This window comes from Oncorhynchus mykiss, chromosome 17, assembly GCF_013265735.2.
Source record: "Oncorhynchus mykiss isolate Arlee chromosome 17, USDA_OmykA_1.1, whole genome shotgun sequence".
NCBI lineage: Eukaryota > Metazoa > Chordata > Actinopteri > Salmoniformes > Salmonidae > Oncorhynchus > Oncorhynchus mykiss.
The window spans coordinates 31,531,137-31,548,769 of record NC_048581.1 but is presented as its reverse complement, the minus strand read 5'-3'; the positions used below and the strand labels follow the sequence as shown (position 1 = coordinate 31,548,769).

Sequence of the window (17,633 nt, the reverse complement as noted above, 5' to 3'; positions counted from 1 at the left end):
ACACAACAGAGTGAGCAGCACATCTCCTCTCTCTCTGAACCCTAAAGCCACAGGTAAGACTGATACTGTTTAATAGGAGGGAATTCAAGTGAATATAGGCCTAACCGGTATTGAACATAACCAGTTGATAGAGACCTAACCTGTATTGAACATATACATTTAGATTGATTCGGATTATGTTAAAACAGTTGTGTTTTTTTTCTCCATTTTAACCATCTACTTCTTACTGTTGGTTTCAAAATTCCATTGACTGTGTTCAGAATTGTATTGATTCAAGAGCTGTAGCCAAAGTTCTAAAATGCCTAGTAGCTGATTTTAGTGAATACAATCAATCGCTATAGCTACTGTCCTTATGCTTAAACAACATCTCTTGGATAGCAGGGTTAAGGGTGGTAGACAGGCAACACAATGTAGCATATTTTCTGCAGCTGAAGCCTCCAGGATGGCCGGATCAGGGGCAGCTCTGAGACTGCATGAGTTCAAGGAGTACCAGGAAAGACGGGACTCTGGCTCATTTAAAAGACAACCCGAAGCAACACTGAGGTGAGAGAAAGAGAGAAAGAAAAGGTTTTACTGTTTTTCAACGAGACATTGTACAACTGGCAGCAATAAGCTAAATTGCTTTGAGATGTAGAAACAATACAGCCCCAAATTGTATAGAAAAATATTTATATTCATTTTAATTTACATTCCATATTTGATACAACTTCTAACAAGTAGGCTTTTAAAAAAAGCTGTTCATAAGGGTACCTGCATGGAAGTGTGTGAAGGAAGTAGTAACTAACTCTCACTATGATACTGTAGTTATGAGGAAGTTATGTCCACTTGAAAACACCTACTGTGTGCTGATGCTGCTAGCTACCGCACTGTACTTAGTTCAGAGGTTTCTTCCCTGTTGAGTCATGAGCTGAATATCTTGCGGTGTGCATATGCACATGTTGCCATTGACCTTAACTTGCTACCTTAAATGCAATATGTAAGCCTATATATCTGATTTGCATGTATGAATATGGTCTTTGACCTTAACTCTGCTCTTAGTAATTCTTACTTTTACTCTAACTCTAAAATAAACTCTTGTCATTGTAATTGCAGAGTACCACGTCAGGGGAAGGATGTGCAAGGTCTGTACCCTGGTCAGCTGGGTAGAATCCACGTTGTTCACTCTCAGGATCACAGGTAGAATCATCTAGTCAATCAAAATCACACTGCGGTATTTACATAGCAGCTCTTTCAGTAGCTCTTTTACCCATGGTCACATAGGTTACGGCCCAAGAGGAACCCAATTCCCTATATAGTGCAATACTTTTGACCAGGGCCCAATAAGGGGAAGGGGTGCCATTTGGGACAGGGCTATTAACGCAGACTGTTAGTGGGTCGTGGTACTCTATGGACATCTACAACTAGCCTACTACCAGGTAGACTCTCCTCGCAGATATGCATTCATCACTTTTCAGAATAACAAGTGTATGGGCTCAGGGTTAGGTTTATAAACAAAGACACTGTGTAAAGATTTCCATTAAATATATTTATTTTTTATTTATTTTTCACCCCAATTTCGTGGGATCCAATTGGTAGTAGTTATAGCCTCGTCTCATCGCTGCAACTCCCGTACGGACTCCGGAGAGGCGAAGGTCGAGAGCCATGCGTCCTCCGAAACACAACCCAACCAAGCCGCACTGCTTCTTGACACAATGCCCATCCAACCCGGAAGCCAGCCGCAATAATGTGTAGGAGGAAACACCGTAACCCTGCCAACCTGGTCAGCGTGCACTGCGCCCGGCCAGCCACAGGAGTCACTAGTGAACGACGAGACAAGGATAGTTTTGCACACCTGGATTGTACAATACTTGGACATAATTATTTTTTAAATCCTTCAAGCTCTGTCAAGTTGGATGTTGATCATTGCTAGACAGCCATTTTCAAGTCTTGCCAATTGTATAGTGCCTTATTGCAAACAGGATGCATATTTTTGAATATTTGTATTCTGTACAGGCTTCCTTCTTTTCACTCTGTCATTTAGGTTAGTATTGTGGAGTAAATGCAATGGTGTTGATCCATCCTCAGTTTTCTCCTATCACAGCCATTCACAGTCTTTGTCGTTGAATCTGTGTTTGAAATTCAGTGCTCGAATGAGGGACCTTACAGATAATTGTGTGTGTGGGGTACAGAAATTAGGTAGTCATTAAAAAATTATGTTAAACACTATTATTGCACACAGAATGAGTCCATGCAACATATTATTTGACTTGTTAATAATATTTTTACTCCTGAACTTATTTAGGCTTAACATATCAAAAGGGTTGAATACTTATTGACTCAAGACTTTTCAGTTTTTTATTCATTTGTAAAACTTTGGAAAAACAATTTCACTTTGATATTATAGGGTATTGTGTGTAAGACAGTGACACAAACGGTGCTTTCGTAAATTCACTCTGAAATCTACTCCGATTTCAGAGGACTCTTGTCTAAGTGTGCCAGAGTGCAGAATAACTGATCAATTTACGAACGCGCAACACCCGTTGAATATGGCCTGTGTTGGTAAACGTTGGCAAAAAAGTGTAATTAAGTTGTTGCCAGCAGCACAGTTAGTCACCAATGCTCTGGATAAAATGAAAACAGCATAACCAGCTCTGCTAGGGCGAGTAAAATGGTCAGAATGAGGTGTTCTCGCATTTGTGTCTGGAAGTAGCTACCAAAGTAGCCAACGTTAGACAGTTAGCTTGGGTGCCGTTGTGTGATCGGAACGCTCGGACCAACTCTACTCCGTTAGAGCGTCTACTGTGTGAAAAAGTCAAGGGGTGTGAGTACTTTCTGGAGGCACTGTATATGGTTATGTGTAAAGCAACTAGAGATGTCTTATTCAAAACACTGTTGAACTCTGTTACTCTATTCCATTCTGTAACATCTGTTTTTATCCCGCAGAGTGAGGTTCGCATCATTGGATTACTCTCCGGGGCCTTACCGTGAACACTATGAAGACTACCCGAGGAGTTTCGACCTCCAGACATTCCACGCCCTGGACGTTCTACGCCAGAGCACCAGCGCCTCTCAATGTGCCACTGAGACGGCTTACCAAGAGGAGTTTGGCCTGCAGTCCCACCTCAACCGTCAGTGCTGCTTCACTACTAGCTCTGGTCCAGAGTGTTACTTGCTGATTGAGGAAAGCTCAGAATCAGCAAGTCACATGTAACGCCCTGGACTAGAGCTACTTCACTACCATCTCTCTTTTCATCTATTGATCTGCTCCATTAATACATCCGAAGAGTGTAATGCAGGGGTAGGCAACCCTGTTCCTGGATTTTGTTCCAACTAGGCACCACACCGGATCAACTGAGTTAATTGATCAGTTCAGTGATTGCCTAAATTCAACACACCTGGTCTTCCAGGTCGGTTAAATCAAATATCCCTGGTATCCCTGGTATAGAGTGATCCCTCACGATACCAGGGCAACAACAAAACAAAACAAATTGGGGAATTTTCACGAAATGTTTGGAGGAAGGATTGTTAACATATATTTGACGTTTGTATATAAAAGCGTATATAAAAGCATAATTGAGAAATAATCAATAGCCTGACAGGCCTCCTTAAGACTCTATAATGTTTAATCTGTGAGCTACAAAGCAAAATTGGTTTCATCTGACGCTTTACCGCTTGCTCTGTATTATGAGTAGTATTTGGATTTCAATAAAACATGTTTTACATTCATTTATGACTATTGACAAATGTAAACATGAATATTGAAAACATGTTTTTTTTAATTGAACATTTTCTATATATTGTTGAACGTAAAAAACTCTACGGTCATAGCAAAGTTCCAGAGTGGGATCTGCTACTTTTGGAGTTATGATTCAATTTGTAAGCATTACCAACAGACTGAATGTGAAAATGCTTTTCAAAATGGTCGCCCCCTGCTGGTGATTTGCAGGATGTGCAACGATACAAGCTAAAGTCGGGATGTGATTGGTTACATTGCCTGCTACGCCAATTTCTCTGTATAAAATGGTCCATTATTTAAAACTAGCTGAGATGCCAGTCAGGAACGTTGATATGCGCATATGAGTATATTAAGTTCAAATTTGCAGAACAAGCGATAAAGCTTCATATGTCACCAATGTTTGCTTTGTAGCACATACAAACATAATGGAGTCTTAAAGGAGGCCTGGGTAAGGCCAAAATGTCATAAAGATGCCAACTTTTATTCATTATTTCTCAATTGGGCTTTTAGATACAAATGTCAAATATACACAGAGTGTACAAAATATTATTGTCACTTGTTAAATCCACTTCCATCAGTGTAGATGATTCGTAAGGACACAATTTAAATAAGGATTTCTAAACCTCGACCCAACTGAGACATGGATTGTGTATGTGTGTCATTCAGAGGGTGAATAGGCAAGACATGATTTAAGTGCCTTTGAACGGGGTATGGTAGTTGGTGCCAGGTGCACCGGTTTGGGTCAAGAACTGCAACGCTGCTGGAGTTTTCACACTCAACAGTTTCCTGTGTGTATCAAGAATGGTCCACCACCCAAAGGACATCCAGCCAACTTGACACAACTGTGGGAAGCTGGAGTCAACATGGGCCAGCATTCCTGTAGAACGCTTTCGACACCTTGTAGAGTCCATAGCTTGACTAATTGAGACTGTTCTGAGGGCAAAAGGGGGAGGGTGCCACTCAATATTAGGAAGGTGTTCCTAATGTTTGGTATACTCAGTATATGTCAACACTCCTTCCTATAAATACCCTTCTATGGATACAATTTTGTGGAAATCCCCCAAATCATGGTCTTTTCTTATCCTGGTTTAGTGAGGAATCATTTTGCTAATGTGTATGTCTAAAAAAAATTGTAAATCTACTAACTTTAAACTCTAATAATTTATAAAGGCCTAAGAAGGATATGTTGTTACATGTAAAATAATGTGTTTAATATGTGTTATTTCAGCTCCGGATAACACTAAGTTTACCCTGTACTCTCACCCTGGGCCTATGCAACAGTTGGAGACAGGGAGTGAAGAGGAACATTTTACAACACCATGGCAATCAAACTGAACTCCATCCATGAAAAGTAACCAATGAAAATGGTGCATTGCATGTATTTTTGTTTGAATGACAGGTTGTAAAATCTTGCATTGCAATCATATATATGACTCTAGAAGCATTTCATCTCAAGTAATGCTAATATATAATGTGTTTATTATATATACAGTACCGGTCAAAAGTTTGGACACACCTACTCATTCAAGGGTTTCTCTTTATTTGGACTATTTTTGACATGGTTGAATAATGGTGAAGACGTCACAACACATGTGGAATCACGAAGTTGCTAAAAAAAAGTGCCAAGAGTGTGCAAAGCTGTCATCAAGGCAAAAAGTGGCCATTTGGTCCATATCTACCATTTCAAACTTTCAACTGGTACTGTATATTTCTATGAAAGTCCATTGGCACAAAAAGTGTAATTAAATGAAAAAATGTCAGCAAACACGAATCAAATCAAATCAGTCTTTATTTATTTATATAGCACATTTCAGACATGGAAGCACAGGGGGAAAAAAAAGAAGAAATAAATATAAATAAAAACAGAAATATTTACTAAACAACAAACATCAGAGGATAAAAAAAAAAGAAGAATAACAATAAAAAATGAAAAGCACCCTAAGGAAAAGCAGAGCCAAAAAGATGTGTTTTAAGATCGCTTTTAAATATGTCCACAGTTTCAGCCCACTTAGGTTCTCTGGCAGGCTATTCCAGAGTCTGGGAGCATGGTAACTAAAGTCTGCCTCTCCATGACTCTTGGTCCTAGGCTTTGGGATAGTTAAAAGGCCAGTGCCAGAGGACCTGAAGGACATACTGAGTACATAACTGTCATGTCTGGCATGTTTTGGGGTGTACAATCATGGATTGATTTCAAAACCAAAAGAAAAATCTTAAAATTAATTATAAAAACTCACAGGCAGCCAGTGCAGAGACTTTAAAGAAGGTGTAATGTGTGCTCTCTGTCTGGTCTTGGTCAGTACCCGCGCTGCAGTATCCTGTATGTTTTGCAGTTGACCAATGGCTTTCTTGGGTAGACCAGACATGAGAGCATTACAGTAGTCAAGCTTACTTGTGATAAAAGCATGGATGAGTCTCTCTGTATCAGCCTGAGAGAGGAACGGCTGCACCTTGGCAATGTTCATCAAGTGGTAAAAACCTATTTTGGTCACATTCCTAATGTGTGATTCGAAATTGAGTTCAGAATCTAAAATGACACCTAGGGTTTTTACCTGGTGTTTTATCTTTATTGCCCGTGAATAAATATGTGCAACCAGGGGCCTCCCGGGTGGCGCAGTGGTTAAGGGCGCTGTACTGCAGCGCAAGCTGTGCCACCAGAGACTCTGGGTTTGCGCCCAGGCTCTGTCATAACCGGCCGCAACCGGGAGGTCCGTGGGGCGACGCACAATTGGACTAGCGTCGTCCGGGTTGGGGAGGGTTTGGCCGGTAGGAATATCCTTGTCTCATCGCGCACACGCAACTCCTGTGGCGGGCCGGGCACAGTGCGCGCTAACCAAGGTTGCCAGGTGCACAGTGTTTCCTCCGACTTCCAGGTTGGATGCGCGCTGTGTTAAGAAGCAGTGCGGCTTGGTTGGGTTGTGTATCAGAGGATTTCAACATTCAACCTTCGTCTCTCCCAAGCCCGTACGGGACTTGTAGCGATGAGACAAGATAGTAGCTACTAAAAACAATTGACTGTCTCATCTCAAACATTTTTTACAAACAATTGGATACCATGAAATTGGGGAGAAAAAGGGGTAAAATTAAATAACATTTAAAAATTAAAAATACAAATAAAATGTGCAGCTAGAGTCTCTCTCTGTGCTTTGACTCCAACAATAAGCACCCCGGTCTTGTCTTGATTTAGCTGGAGGAAGTTCTAGCCATCCAAGTATTTAAATCACAAATACAGTCTAATCATTTATCCGTGGAGCTAACATTCTCTAGTGACATAGAAATGTAAAAATGTTTACCGTCTGCTATGCTTTCTGATAACGCTGCCAAGGTAACATATATAAATTGAACAGTAATGGACCCAAAATCTAACCTTGCGGAACAACATCTAAAATAGAGGATATGTCAGTAGAAAGCCCCTTGGTAATGACCAGGTCCTGAGTATGGCTGCGGTTATGGGTGGGCCCAGTAACATGTTGGATAAAGTCCAAAGAGCTCAAAAGAATCATAAAACCAATGGCTTTGGAATCAGTCTCTTTGTCAACATGAAAATGAAAATCGCCCAACACAGTGATTTTATCATAGTTCTCAAGGACATTAGACAATAGTTCAGAGAAATCCGTAAAGAAAGTGGGGCAGTGCTTTGGTGGCCTACACAGGGTTATAGCCAGCACTGGTCGCTGACATTAAAACCTCTTAGATGTAAAGTCCACCTGCATGGTTCTGGTACCGGTTATGAGCAAAATTTTGGTTTATAGATCGATCTTTGGACGCCGTAGATTGAAATGGCTTGCCTCTCCATGCTTCTCCTGAGTCTGTGTGACATAGGATGGGATATCAAATCAAACTTTATTTGTCACAAACTTTATTTGTCACTCCCTATAGGCTGTCTCATCGTTGTCGGTGATCAGGCCTACCACTGTTGTGTTGTCAGCAAACTTAATGATGGTGTTGGAGTCATGTTTGGCCACACAGTCATGGGTGAACAGGGAGTACAGGAGGGGACTAAGCACACACCCCTGAGGGGCCCCAGTGTTGAGGATCAGCGTGGCAGACGTGTTGTTGCCTACCCTTACCACCTGGGGGCGGCCCGTCTGGATGTCCAGGATTCAGTTGCAGAGATAGGTGTTTAGTCACAGGGTCCTTAGCTTAGTGATGAGCTTTGTGGGCACTATGGTGTTGAACGTTGAGAGGTAGTCAATGAACAGCATTCTCACATAGGTGTTCATGTTGTCCAGGTGAGAAAGAGCAGTGTGGAGTGCGATTGAGATTGCATCATCTGTGGATCTGTTGTGGCGGTATGCAAATTGGAGTGGGTCTAGTGTATCCGGGAGGGAGCTGTTGATGTGAGCCATGACCAGCCTTTCAAAGCACTTCATGGCTACCGACGTGAGTGCCACGGGTTGGTAATCATTTAAGCAGGTTACTTTCGTTTCCTTGGGCACAGGGACTATGGTGGTCTGCTTGAAACATGTAGGTATTACAGACTCGGTCAGAGAGAGGTTAAAATGTCAGTGAAGACACTGCTTTGAGGACACGTCCTGGTAATCTGTCTGACCCCGCGGCTTTGTGAATGTTGACCTGTTTAAAGGTCTTGCTCTAATCGGCTACCGAGAGCATTATCACAGAGTCATTCAGAACAGCTGTTGCTCTCATGCATGCTTCAGTGTTGCTTGCCTCGAAGCGAGCATAAAAGACGTTTAGCTCGTCTGGTAGGCTCGTGAGACGTTCACAGCGATGGGGGCAGATGTTTTGATCAAGTGAGCTTTAGAAAATATCCACATTTTCTCTAACACTAAACATACAAATATGTATTTTACACTTTTAAGGAAGGTGGAATTTTATAGTTAATTATTTTATCATTTGATTATACTATATTTAGAAAGCATTTAAGTCATTTCATGCCTTATTCAGTTTTGTTGAATAGGAAATACATAATATAAAATCTTTCAGATTTTCACATTTTTATCATATTTGTACTGTGTATTTGAGCTTGTTTCCTCAAAGTGACTACACCTCAGCAATTAAATTATTACCAGAAAAGTGAGATTTTAACCATTGTTGGAGTATGCAGCATTACTAGTTATTGTTTATGGCCCTCTCATGATAAATAATTATGTAGATTACATTTTTTAAACAGTATAGCATGATACTCAAAAGACTCAAAGTCGCCAAAGAAATGTCCTTACAGCTGAGAACATTAGTAAAAATAGAGGCTGTCTCCCCACCCTTTTTCCCTTTTCTGATAGTGTATGAAAAGCTGTAGTCCGAGGGGAGGCTTCAATAAGGGCGGCACTACAATCTGAAGACAGACATGTTTCAGTGAGAAACATTCAATGAACTTTGCACTCCGTAATGAGGTCATTCACGAGAATGGTTTTCTAGTGTTTGCTCTAACATTTAAAAGTGCCATATTCAATGTGTGGGCCACTCTGCCCCTGGGGCATCAGTCTTGAGGTAACCAATGGAATAACAAATAAATGAATCATTTTACAACCACGTTTTCTGAAAGTCTCCAATCTATCAGAATGGTAGGAGATGACAGTTTTTATAAACTCAGTAGAAGGCGGATTTAGAGGAAGATAATTTAGTTTACTCACAAAAACCATAGAGTCATTTCTACGGGAGTTGATATGGTTTCCAAGTCCTCTGTTGCTTATTCTTCCTCTTTGCTTGGATTACTACCAGACCCTGTCTGTCAGTCTCTAAAACAGTTTACAATGTTGCCGGAAATACCCCTGGAACCCCTGTGGTTAGGGTGAATCCCATGTCTTTAAAAAGTGCTGGTCGCTCCCACTGCAAATCAAAGTTGTCACAAAAGGAAACATTCCTGTCGTTGCAAAGTTTCTTCAGGGTCAGTGCCTCTTTGCTTAACATCATGGAAAAATCAAAAGAAATCAGCCAAGACCTAAGGGAGAAATGTCCAAATGCCTGTATGGCGTTCATCTGTACAAACAATTGTACACAAGTATAAACACCATGGGACCACGCAACCGTCATACCGCTCAGGAAGGAGACGCGTTCTGTCTCCTAGAGATGAACGTACTTTGGTGCGAAAAGTGCAAATCAATCCCAGAACAACAGCAAAGGACCTTGTGAAGATGCTGGAGGAAACAAGGACAAAGGTATCTATATCCACAGTTAAACGTGTCCTATATCGACATAACCTGAAAGGCTGCTCAGCAAGGAAGAAGCCACTGCTCCAAAACCGCCATAAAAAAGCCAGACTACGGTTTGCAAATGCACATGGGGACAAAGATCGTACTTTTTGGAGAAATGTCCTCTGGTCTGATGAAACAAAAATAGAACTGTTTGGCCATAATGACCATCATTATGTTTGGAGGAAAAAAGGAGAGGCTTGCAAGCCGAAGAACACCATTCCAACCGCAGAGCACGGGGGTGGCAGCATCATGTTGTGGGGGTGGTGGGGACTGGTGCACTTCACAAAATAGATGGCATCATGAGGGAGGAAAATTATGTGGACATATTGAAGCAACATCTCAAGACATCAGTCAGGAAGTTAAAGCTTGGTCGCAAATGGGTCTTCCAAATGGACAATGACCCCAAGCATACTTCCAAAGTTGTGGCAAAATAGCTTAAGGACAACAAAGTCAAGGTATTGGAGTGGCCATCACAAAGCCCTGACCTCAATCCTATAGAAAATATGTGGGCAGAATTGAAAAGGCGTGTGCGAGCAAGGAGGTCTACAAACCTGACTCAGTTACACCAGCTATGTCAGGAGGAATGGGCCAAAATTCACCCAACTTATTGTGGGAAGCTTGTGGAAGGCTACCTGAAATGTTTGACCCAAGTTACTACCAAAAACTAATTGAGTGTATGTAAACTTCTGACCCACTGGGAATGTGATGAAAGAAATAAAAGCTGAAATAAATAATTCTCTACTATTATTCTGACATTTCACATTCTTAAAATAAAGTGGTGATCCTAAATGACCTAAGACAGGGAATTCTTACTAGGATTAAATGTCAGGAATTGTGAAAGACTGTGTTTAAATGTAGTTGGCTAACGTGTATGTAAACTTCCGACTTCAACTGTATGTGCTTTTACCAACCGACAGTACCCACATTTTCTGAACAGCTCGGGACATTACGCAAACCCAGTGAACCTGAAAGGAAGACATAAGCCTGGATTGTCTGAAAAATAGGGAGTGTACACATAGATTGTACAACACATTTGAGACACAAAGGGGAGTTTGTCTGCACAAAAATGTTTACACAAACGTTGTCTCAAGTGATTTATACATCATTTGTACAACCTGAGTGTGTAGGGGGACATAGTGTTCGGTTATTGAATACAGAACCACATTTCTGAACGCTTTGTTCAGAAAATGCAAAGAAAGACAAAGAAAACATGATGGCATCTTAAGTTCTGGCTTGATTGGTTATGGTTTCTATTCAAGGTATTGTGAGTTGAATGGTAGGCAGGATGGGGCTCATATTACACATTGTTATAGCTTCAGTCTTGAGTTCTCATCTCAAAACACCCACAGTAATTGACATAATCCGGTGATCACAGTGACTAGGCAAAAAGAAAGAATAAATGCCAGCTTACTGGTCAACCATGTATGCATAGTGTTGTACACCTTGCAAACATGTGTTTTCATTGTGTTCATTGTGTTCAGTTGGGTAATACACAGTAATATCATGGGATCATGTGTTTGTAGAATGTTTGATTTTGGGATAAAGTGAAGTCCATTTGAACAGGTGTTGGTCTTGGATGGACCAACGTGTTAGTAACCTAAACCACAAACACAGATGAAAGTGATGATAAAACGAGGAGTCAATTAAGACTGCCACTGAGGTCCTTTAGATAAGAATCCTGTCAGGTGTAGCCCATTACTGCTTAGCTGTAACATAAAACTGCACCGACACCAGCCCTGGCAGGTGACCAGATTGCCCAATCCTGGTTTAAAGTGATGGTTAGAGTTTGTGTCATCTTCATACCATTGTTCTCATGCTACATTATGCCTAACGCAGACTTGCCCGTTAACACCTGAGCTTCACTCCCACCTTTGCAATGAAGATCTACAGTGTCTGTGTACATACTGTACTTTCCATTACTTTGCTGAAGGGATGGGTTGTCACCCAGTGGCCCGAGAACAAAATGTGAAGAATTGACACACCTGGCTACCCATCCGGCTACCCATCCTTCCCGTATAATAACCCTGATGTGTTGTCTGTCAGACACAGAGGAATAGGTACAGCTCGATCAGCTGTGCTGTTTTACACTGAACACTGTTCATCGCTTACCTGAACTGAGCGACTGGTAAGGACCTTTTTATTTAACAGACTCATTTTGACCTGCGTTGACTTATTGTATGTTGAATGTTCAGTGAAAAAGTGAATGTTATGGTCGTATAGGTACTTTGAGAAATGTGATGTACTTTGAGAAAATGCGTGTTTTGATAATTGAGGTCTCACAACATCACCGATTTGCTAGCTCAGGAATATCCAAATATAAATACATAAATAAATATACATTTTAAAATTGTATATATTTTTTATATTTAAATACGAGAATAAAAATTAAAAAGTTGATGTTTATTCATCCCTTACGGCGATAGCTTTGAAATATATTGGTACACTTGACAATACATTTTAAAACATACATGAAAGTGTTGGTTGTAAAATCCTTAAATTACCTGCTCAGGTTTCATATTTTTTGCCTACAACAATAATGTAAAGCCTCTCATGAACTTGAATTGAAGAGTTTCATTCCAAAATGATATTCTTTAGCTACCTTCATGTGTGTAAAATATTACTGTTCTCAGATTCTTAATTAATAGATTTTAGATGTGTATTAAAATGGGTTTTGTTGCAAAATGATATATATTGTTTAGCTGGAATGGAATGTCCGTATCCTGTATATTTGACTGTGATATGTGGTTGTCTGAACCTAGTTATCTTAAGATCAGTGCACTAACTAAGTCGCTCTGGAGAAGACCATCTGCTAAATGACTAAAATGTCAAATGTAAATGTTTTACATACAGATCTAATATTACTGTATTGATTAATTTGGTTTATATATTGACGTCACAAATGTTTAATATGTTGTCTATTAAAAATGTAGTTACTTATCACATTTGACTGTGTAAAACCCAGCAGTGCTACTTATTCCTCTGAGAGTGAGAAGGATATATAGCGTTTTGCCACAAAACATTATTATTTGCCTCTCTGAAATTAAACCATCAAGTGATAGATTTCAAACAAATACACGTCTGTCATTGAACACCATGCCACGATTAGATGGTGAGAAAAAACATCCATCTCTTTCATAAGTTCTTTAAACAATAAAAGCTAATTTTCCAACATTTCAGAAAATGGATATACTGCAAACGATCATTTCCGATGAAAAAACGTGTGAAGAATTGCTGTGTACAGTGCATTCGGGAAGTATTCAGAACCCTTGACTTTGTCCACATTTTGTTACGTTTCAGTCTTACTTTAATGACGAGGCAAAAACAGGTTTATAGAAATTGTTGCAAATTTATATATGTCTTAAACTGAAATATCACATTTACATAAGTATTCAGACCATTTTACTCAGTACTTTGTTGAAGCACCTTTGGCATCAATTACAGCCTTGAGTCTTCTTGGGTATGACGCTAGAAGCTTGGCACAAGCTTCTTCTCTGCAGATCCTCTAAAGCTCTATCAGGCTGGATGGGGAGCGTCACTGCACAGCTATTTTCAGGTTTCTCCAATCGGGTTGTTCAATCGGGTTCGAGTCCGGGCTCTGGCTGGGCCACTCAAGGATATTCATAGACTTGTCCTGGAGCCACGTTGTCTTGGCTGTGTACTTAGGGTCCTTGTCCTGTTGTAAGGGGAACCTTCGCCCCAGTCTGAGGTCCTGAGCGCTCTGGAGCAGGTTTTTATCAAGGATCTCTCTGTACTTTGCTCTGTTAATCTTTCCCTCGATCCTGACTGATCCACCAGTCCCTGCCGCTGAAAAACATCCCCACAGCATGATGCTTCCACTGCAAGCTTCACCGTAAGGATGATATTGGCCAGGTGATGACCGGTGCCAGGTTTCCTCCAGACGTGATGCTTGGCATTCAGGCTAAAAAGTTCAATCTTGGTTTCCTCACACCAGATAATGTTGTTTCTCATGGTCTGAGAGTCCTTTAGGTGCCTTTTGGCAAACTTCAAGCAGGGCTGTCATATGCCTTTTACTGAGGAGTGGCTTCCGTCTGGCCACTCTACCATGAAGGCCTGATTGATGGTGTGCTGCAGAGATGGTTGTCCTTCTCTAAGGTTCTCCCATCTCCACAGAGGAACTCTGGGGCTCTGTATGAGTGACCAACAGGTTATTGGTCACATCCCTGACCAAGGCTCTTCTCCCCCGATTGCTCAGTTTGGCTGCCTGCCCTTGAACCTGAGACTGCCTACCGTCCTGTACCTTTCCCCCACCTCTGGATTACAGACCTCTGCCTGACCTGACCCTACCTGCCATCCTGTTCCTTTGCCCCGTTGCTGTAATAAACATTGTTCCTTCGACGAGGTCTGCATCTGGATCTTAACTTGATTCCTGATAGTATAGCGTTTTGGAATGAAACTCTTCAATTGTGCCCTTTGTGTAGAACAGCCTTACAGCTTCTCTTTGTAGGACAATCATGTATTTTGCTATCCTATATCTTTCCATACCATTCTAAACAGATCACCCAGAGACAACATGAAGCTGGAGCTGCTGGTGGTGTTGGCTGTAGCAACCCTGGTTCCCAGCCTGTCTGAGGGGCTGCTGCTCTCCAAATGTGAGCTGAAGAACAAACTGACAGAGGCTGCTGACCGATTCAATATGAATGAGAAAAATGCAGCAAAGGGTGTCGAACTGGACGACGTCTTGGCCAAAAGTGGGTTGTGAATTCTATGTAGGCCTATTGTATTTCTGCGAGTTTCGAGATATTACTTGAAGGTGGTGTGAGATAGCAAAAAACGTCAATGTTACTGCACAACGTCTCAAATTTAGTTAAAGGGGAAGTCCAATATTTAACAACTTAATGTTAAAGCGGTCGTCAACCTAGAAGTCTATGGGCCTGGAGACTTTTTCTTTAAAGAGCCACTACAAACTTCAGTGAACTTCAGCGTAAATCAATTGGGATGATAAGGGCAATTTACAAAATTGAATGGCCAAATCAAGTGAAATAAACTCAATATTTGATTAAAGTTCATTAAAGGTTATTTGGCCATGAAAAAAAACATTGCACGGTTGCCCCTAGCTAGCTAAGGTTAGCTGAAGTTTTTAGTGGCTGTTTAAAGAGAGAAAAGAACATGGATTACAGTTTATTTTATAGACTACTTTCAGGGTGAGGAACCATTCAACATCAAGTTGTAAAATACTGAACTTCCCCTTTAATGATGGCACCCTGAGGATCATGTCAGGCTTTTGATCACATCAAACCCAATATTTTTTTTACCTTTATTTAACTAGGCAAGTCAGTTAAGAACAAATTCTTATTTTCAATGACAGCTTAGGAACAGTGGGTTAACTGCCTGTTCAGGGGCAGAACAACAGATTTGTACCTTGTTAGCTCGGGGATTTGAACTTGCAACCTTCTGTTGGACTAGTAACCTTCCGGTTACTAGTCCAATGCTCTTACCACTAGGCTACCCTACCTCCAGGTACTGCTGTTTTAAAACTTCCAAATATATAATCTCTCTCTATTCCCTTCCTGCTCTCACTGTGACTTGGTTGGTTCAGTTATCTGCAGTTTGGACCTAAAGTCTAGCTTAAACACCAGCCTTGTGACCAACCTTGTCCTGCGCAAACCTATCCTGCATAAACCCAAAAGGCGCCCCATCAGCAGGAGACCTGTGAGACTGTTCGGGTGCAAACGTCCAGGTAGAGATGTTGAGTCGAAGGAAAATGGAGTCAGTTCTGAGGGAGAAGAGGACAAGCCTAGACCTAATGGGAAGCCTGGGGGAATGAGCCCAAGACCTATAGGAAAGCGCGGGGGAATGCAACCAAAACCTATTGGGGAAACAGAGGGAGTGAGCCCAAGATCAGAGAGGCCTGAGGGGAAGAGACCGAGACCGGGACCGAGACCAGGGAGTCCTGCGAGAGGAAGGAACAAGCGTGAGGCCGAGGAGTCCACTGGTGATGAGGAAGAACATGACAAAGTTGAGGCGCAAGAAAGCAAAGCGGCTGAGGAGGAAGAGTTTGGCGGCTATGAGGATGAGGGTGATGAAGATGAGGTTGACGAGGATGAGCTGGACGAGGAGGACCTGGAAAAGTTAGAGGCGGAGCTGGACGAGCAAGAAGGAGAGGAACTGAATGAAAGAAAGGGGAACAGGAGGAAGAGACACATCCCAAAGCAGTTCAGAGGTCACGGACATAGCCGCAAGCCACCGCCACCACGTAAGCCGATGCGCAAGCCATTCAGGCCATTCAAGCCGATCAAGACCCTGTCCTTCAGCTTTTTTGGTCTCTTCCAGCTGAGCAATCGCCTCGCCTGCGTCTCCTCCAACACCACTCGCTCTCTCAATCTCTGTAAGACAGAGTGCAGCTGTGAGTACAAACATCTTTCTGTCCACAACCTGTTTAGCAGAATGTCATCAAATGCCTGCATGTATGTATGTACAGTACATGTATGTATGAAAAAATGAATGAAATAATAAACGTCAGGCTTTTGATCATGTCAAACCCTTTCAAACACCGTTCAACAACACACCTCCAGGTACTGCTGTTTAAAAACGGCCAAATACATAATCTCTCTCAATTCCCTTCGTGCTCTCACTGTGACTTGGTTGGTCCTGTTTGGTCCAGTTATCTGCAGTTTGGACCTAAAGTCTGACTTAAACACCAGCCTTGGGACCAACCTTGTCCTGCGCGAATGAATGAATGAACGAACGAACAAACAGATGGATTGTTCTTGTGTCATGAACAAAGACAAGACAAGAGAATAGAACTAGTGGGTTTCGTAATCAACCTCACTTCCCTGTAATCACACTCACTCTGTTTAGTCCTACATTAGCGAACCATTTTAAGGTGCAGGGCTAAGATACCTGCAACGTGCACACAAAGACCTTAGGTAATTGACGGGAACTGTACTGACTGTATGACTGTGTTTCTGCCCTTCCAGCCTTCGTTGATGATGACATCCGTGATGACATTGCCTGCTTTGTGAAGTCTCATGCCTGGATGTAAGTTAACGACTGCCAATACTAGTGAATAGTTAGGACAATGACATTGATGCCACACTGATCTTGATCCATAAAACATGAATTAGAGTGAAGCAGCCCCTTGACAGCACAAAAGAGGTGTGGTTTGGGCCTTAATTACTGCAATCTTATTCAATAGAAATTTGACATTCAAAATGCAACAACATAAATGGTTACTTTTGTACGGTAATCGTCTTTTAAACCGTTGTACAACTTTGAAGCAGGAATATACAATAAGAAAATGATCATCACCATTTTCATTTGTGTATTCCAGGAAGGATCTGAGGTTCCCATGGAAATGTGCCAAGCTGCAAGCCTCTGAGTACTTTGAGTGTGACCAACCACTTAACAGTACTATGAGTACTTTGAGTGTGACCAATCATTTAACAGTACTATGAGTACTTTGAGTGTGACCAATCATTTAACAGTACTATGAGTACTTTGAGTGTGACCAATCATTTAACAGTACTATGAGTACTTTACAAACAACAACATGGCATTTTCCTTCCTTCTCTGAATTCTTATCTTCTGCTAAAAGCGCCACTTAGCAGATATGCTAATTTCCATCACTTCTAGATGGCGTGCTAGGAAGGATTTGAGCCCGTTTTCCTTGGGACAACAAGTGACAACAAGTATTAAATGAAGCATTCCATTTTAATCTCAAAGAACTGAAACCCAACATGTATTATTATTAAGTTGTCATTATATGGAGGGATGATCATGGTATGAAATGAGATATGTAGAATAGA

General features: G+C 41.4%; 2 protein-coding genes across 2 annotated transcripts; both read left to right on the top strand.

The window, feature by feature from the left end:
- The first annotated feature begins 420 nt into the window (after window positions 1-420).
- On the top strand, window positions 421-5,475 carry LOC110495163 (uncharacterized protein C1orf100 homolog). The gene is made up of 4 exons (XM_036949715.1): window positions 421-543; window positions 1,093-1,176; window positions 2,923-3,107; window positions 4,944-5,475. The coding sequence occupies exons 1-4, from the start codon at window positions 443-445 to the stop codon at window positions 5,048-5,050; spliced, it is 477 nt and encodes a 158-aa protein (XP_036805610.1). The 5' UTR covers window positions 421-442; the 3' UTR covers window positions 5,051-5,475.
- An 8,923-nt stretch (window positions 5,476-14,398) lies between these two features.
- On the top strand, window positions 14,399-17,445 carry LOC110495162. The gene is made up of 4 exons (XM_021570490.2): window positions 14,399-14,576; window positions 15,425-16,231; window positions 16,806-16,866; window positions 17,159-17,445. The coding sequence occupies exons 1-4, from the start codon at window positions 14,399-14,401 to the stop codon at window positions 17,280-17,282; spliced, it is 1,170 nt and encodes a 389-aa protein (XP_021426165.2). The 3' UTR covers window positions 17,283-17,445.
- Window positions 17,446-17,633: the final 188 nt, after the last annotated feature.

Coding starts and splice junctions, on each gene's coding strand:
- LOC110495163 (XM_036949715.1), top strand. CDS start 443: ATGGCCGGATCAGGGGCAGCTCTGAGACTGCATGAGTTCAAGGAGTAC. Junction 1,177..2,922: donor GTTCACTCTCAGGATCACAG/GTAGAATCATCT, acceptor TTTATCCCGCAG/AGTGAGGTTCGCATCATTGG. Junction 3,108..4,943: donor CCTGCAGTCCCACCTCAACC/GTCAGTGCTGCT, acceptor GTGTTATTTCAG/CTCCGGATAACACTAAGTTT.
- LOC110495162 (XM_021570490.2), top strand. CDS start 14,399: ATGAAGCTGGAGCTGCTGGTGGTGTTGGCTGTAGCAACCCTGGTTCCC. Junction 14,577..15,424: donor GGACGACGTCTTGGCCAAAA/GTGGGTTGTGAA, acceptor TGGTTGGTTCAG/TTATCTGCAGTTTGGACCTA. Junction 16,867..17,158: donor GTGAAGTCTCATGCCTGGAT/GTAAGTTAACGA, acceptor TGTGTATTCCAG/GAAGGATCTGAGGTTCCCAT.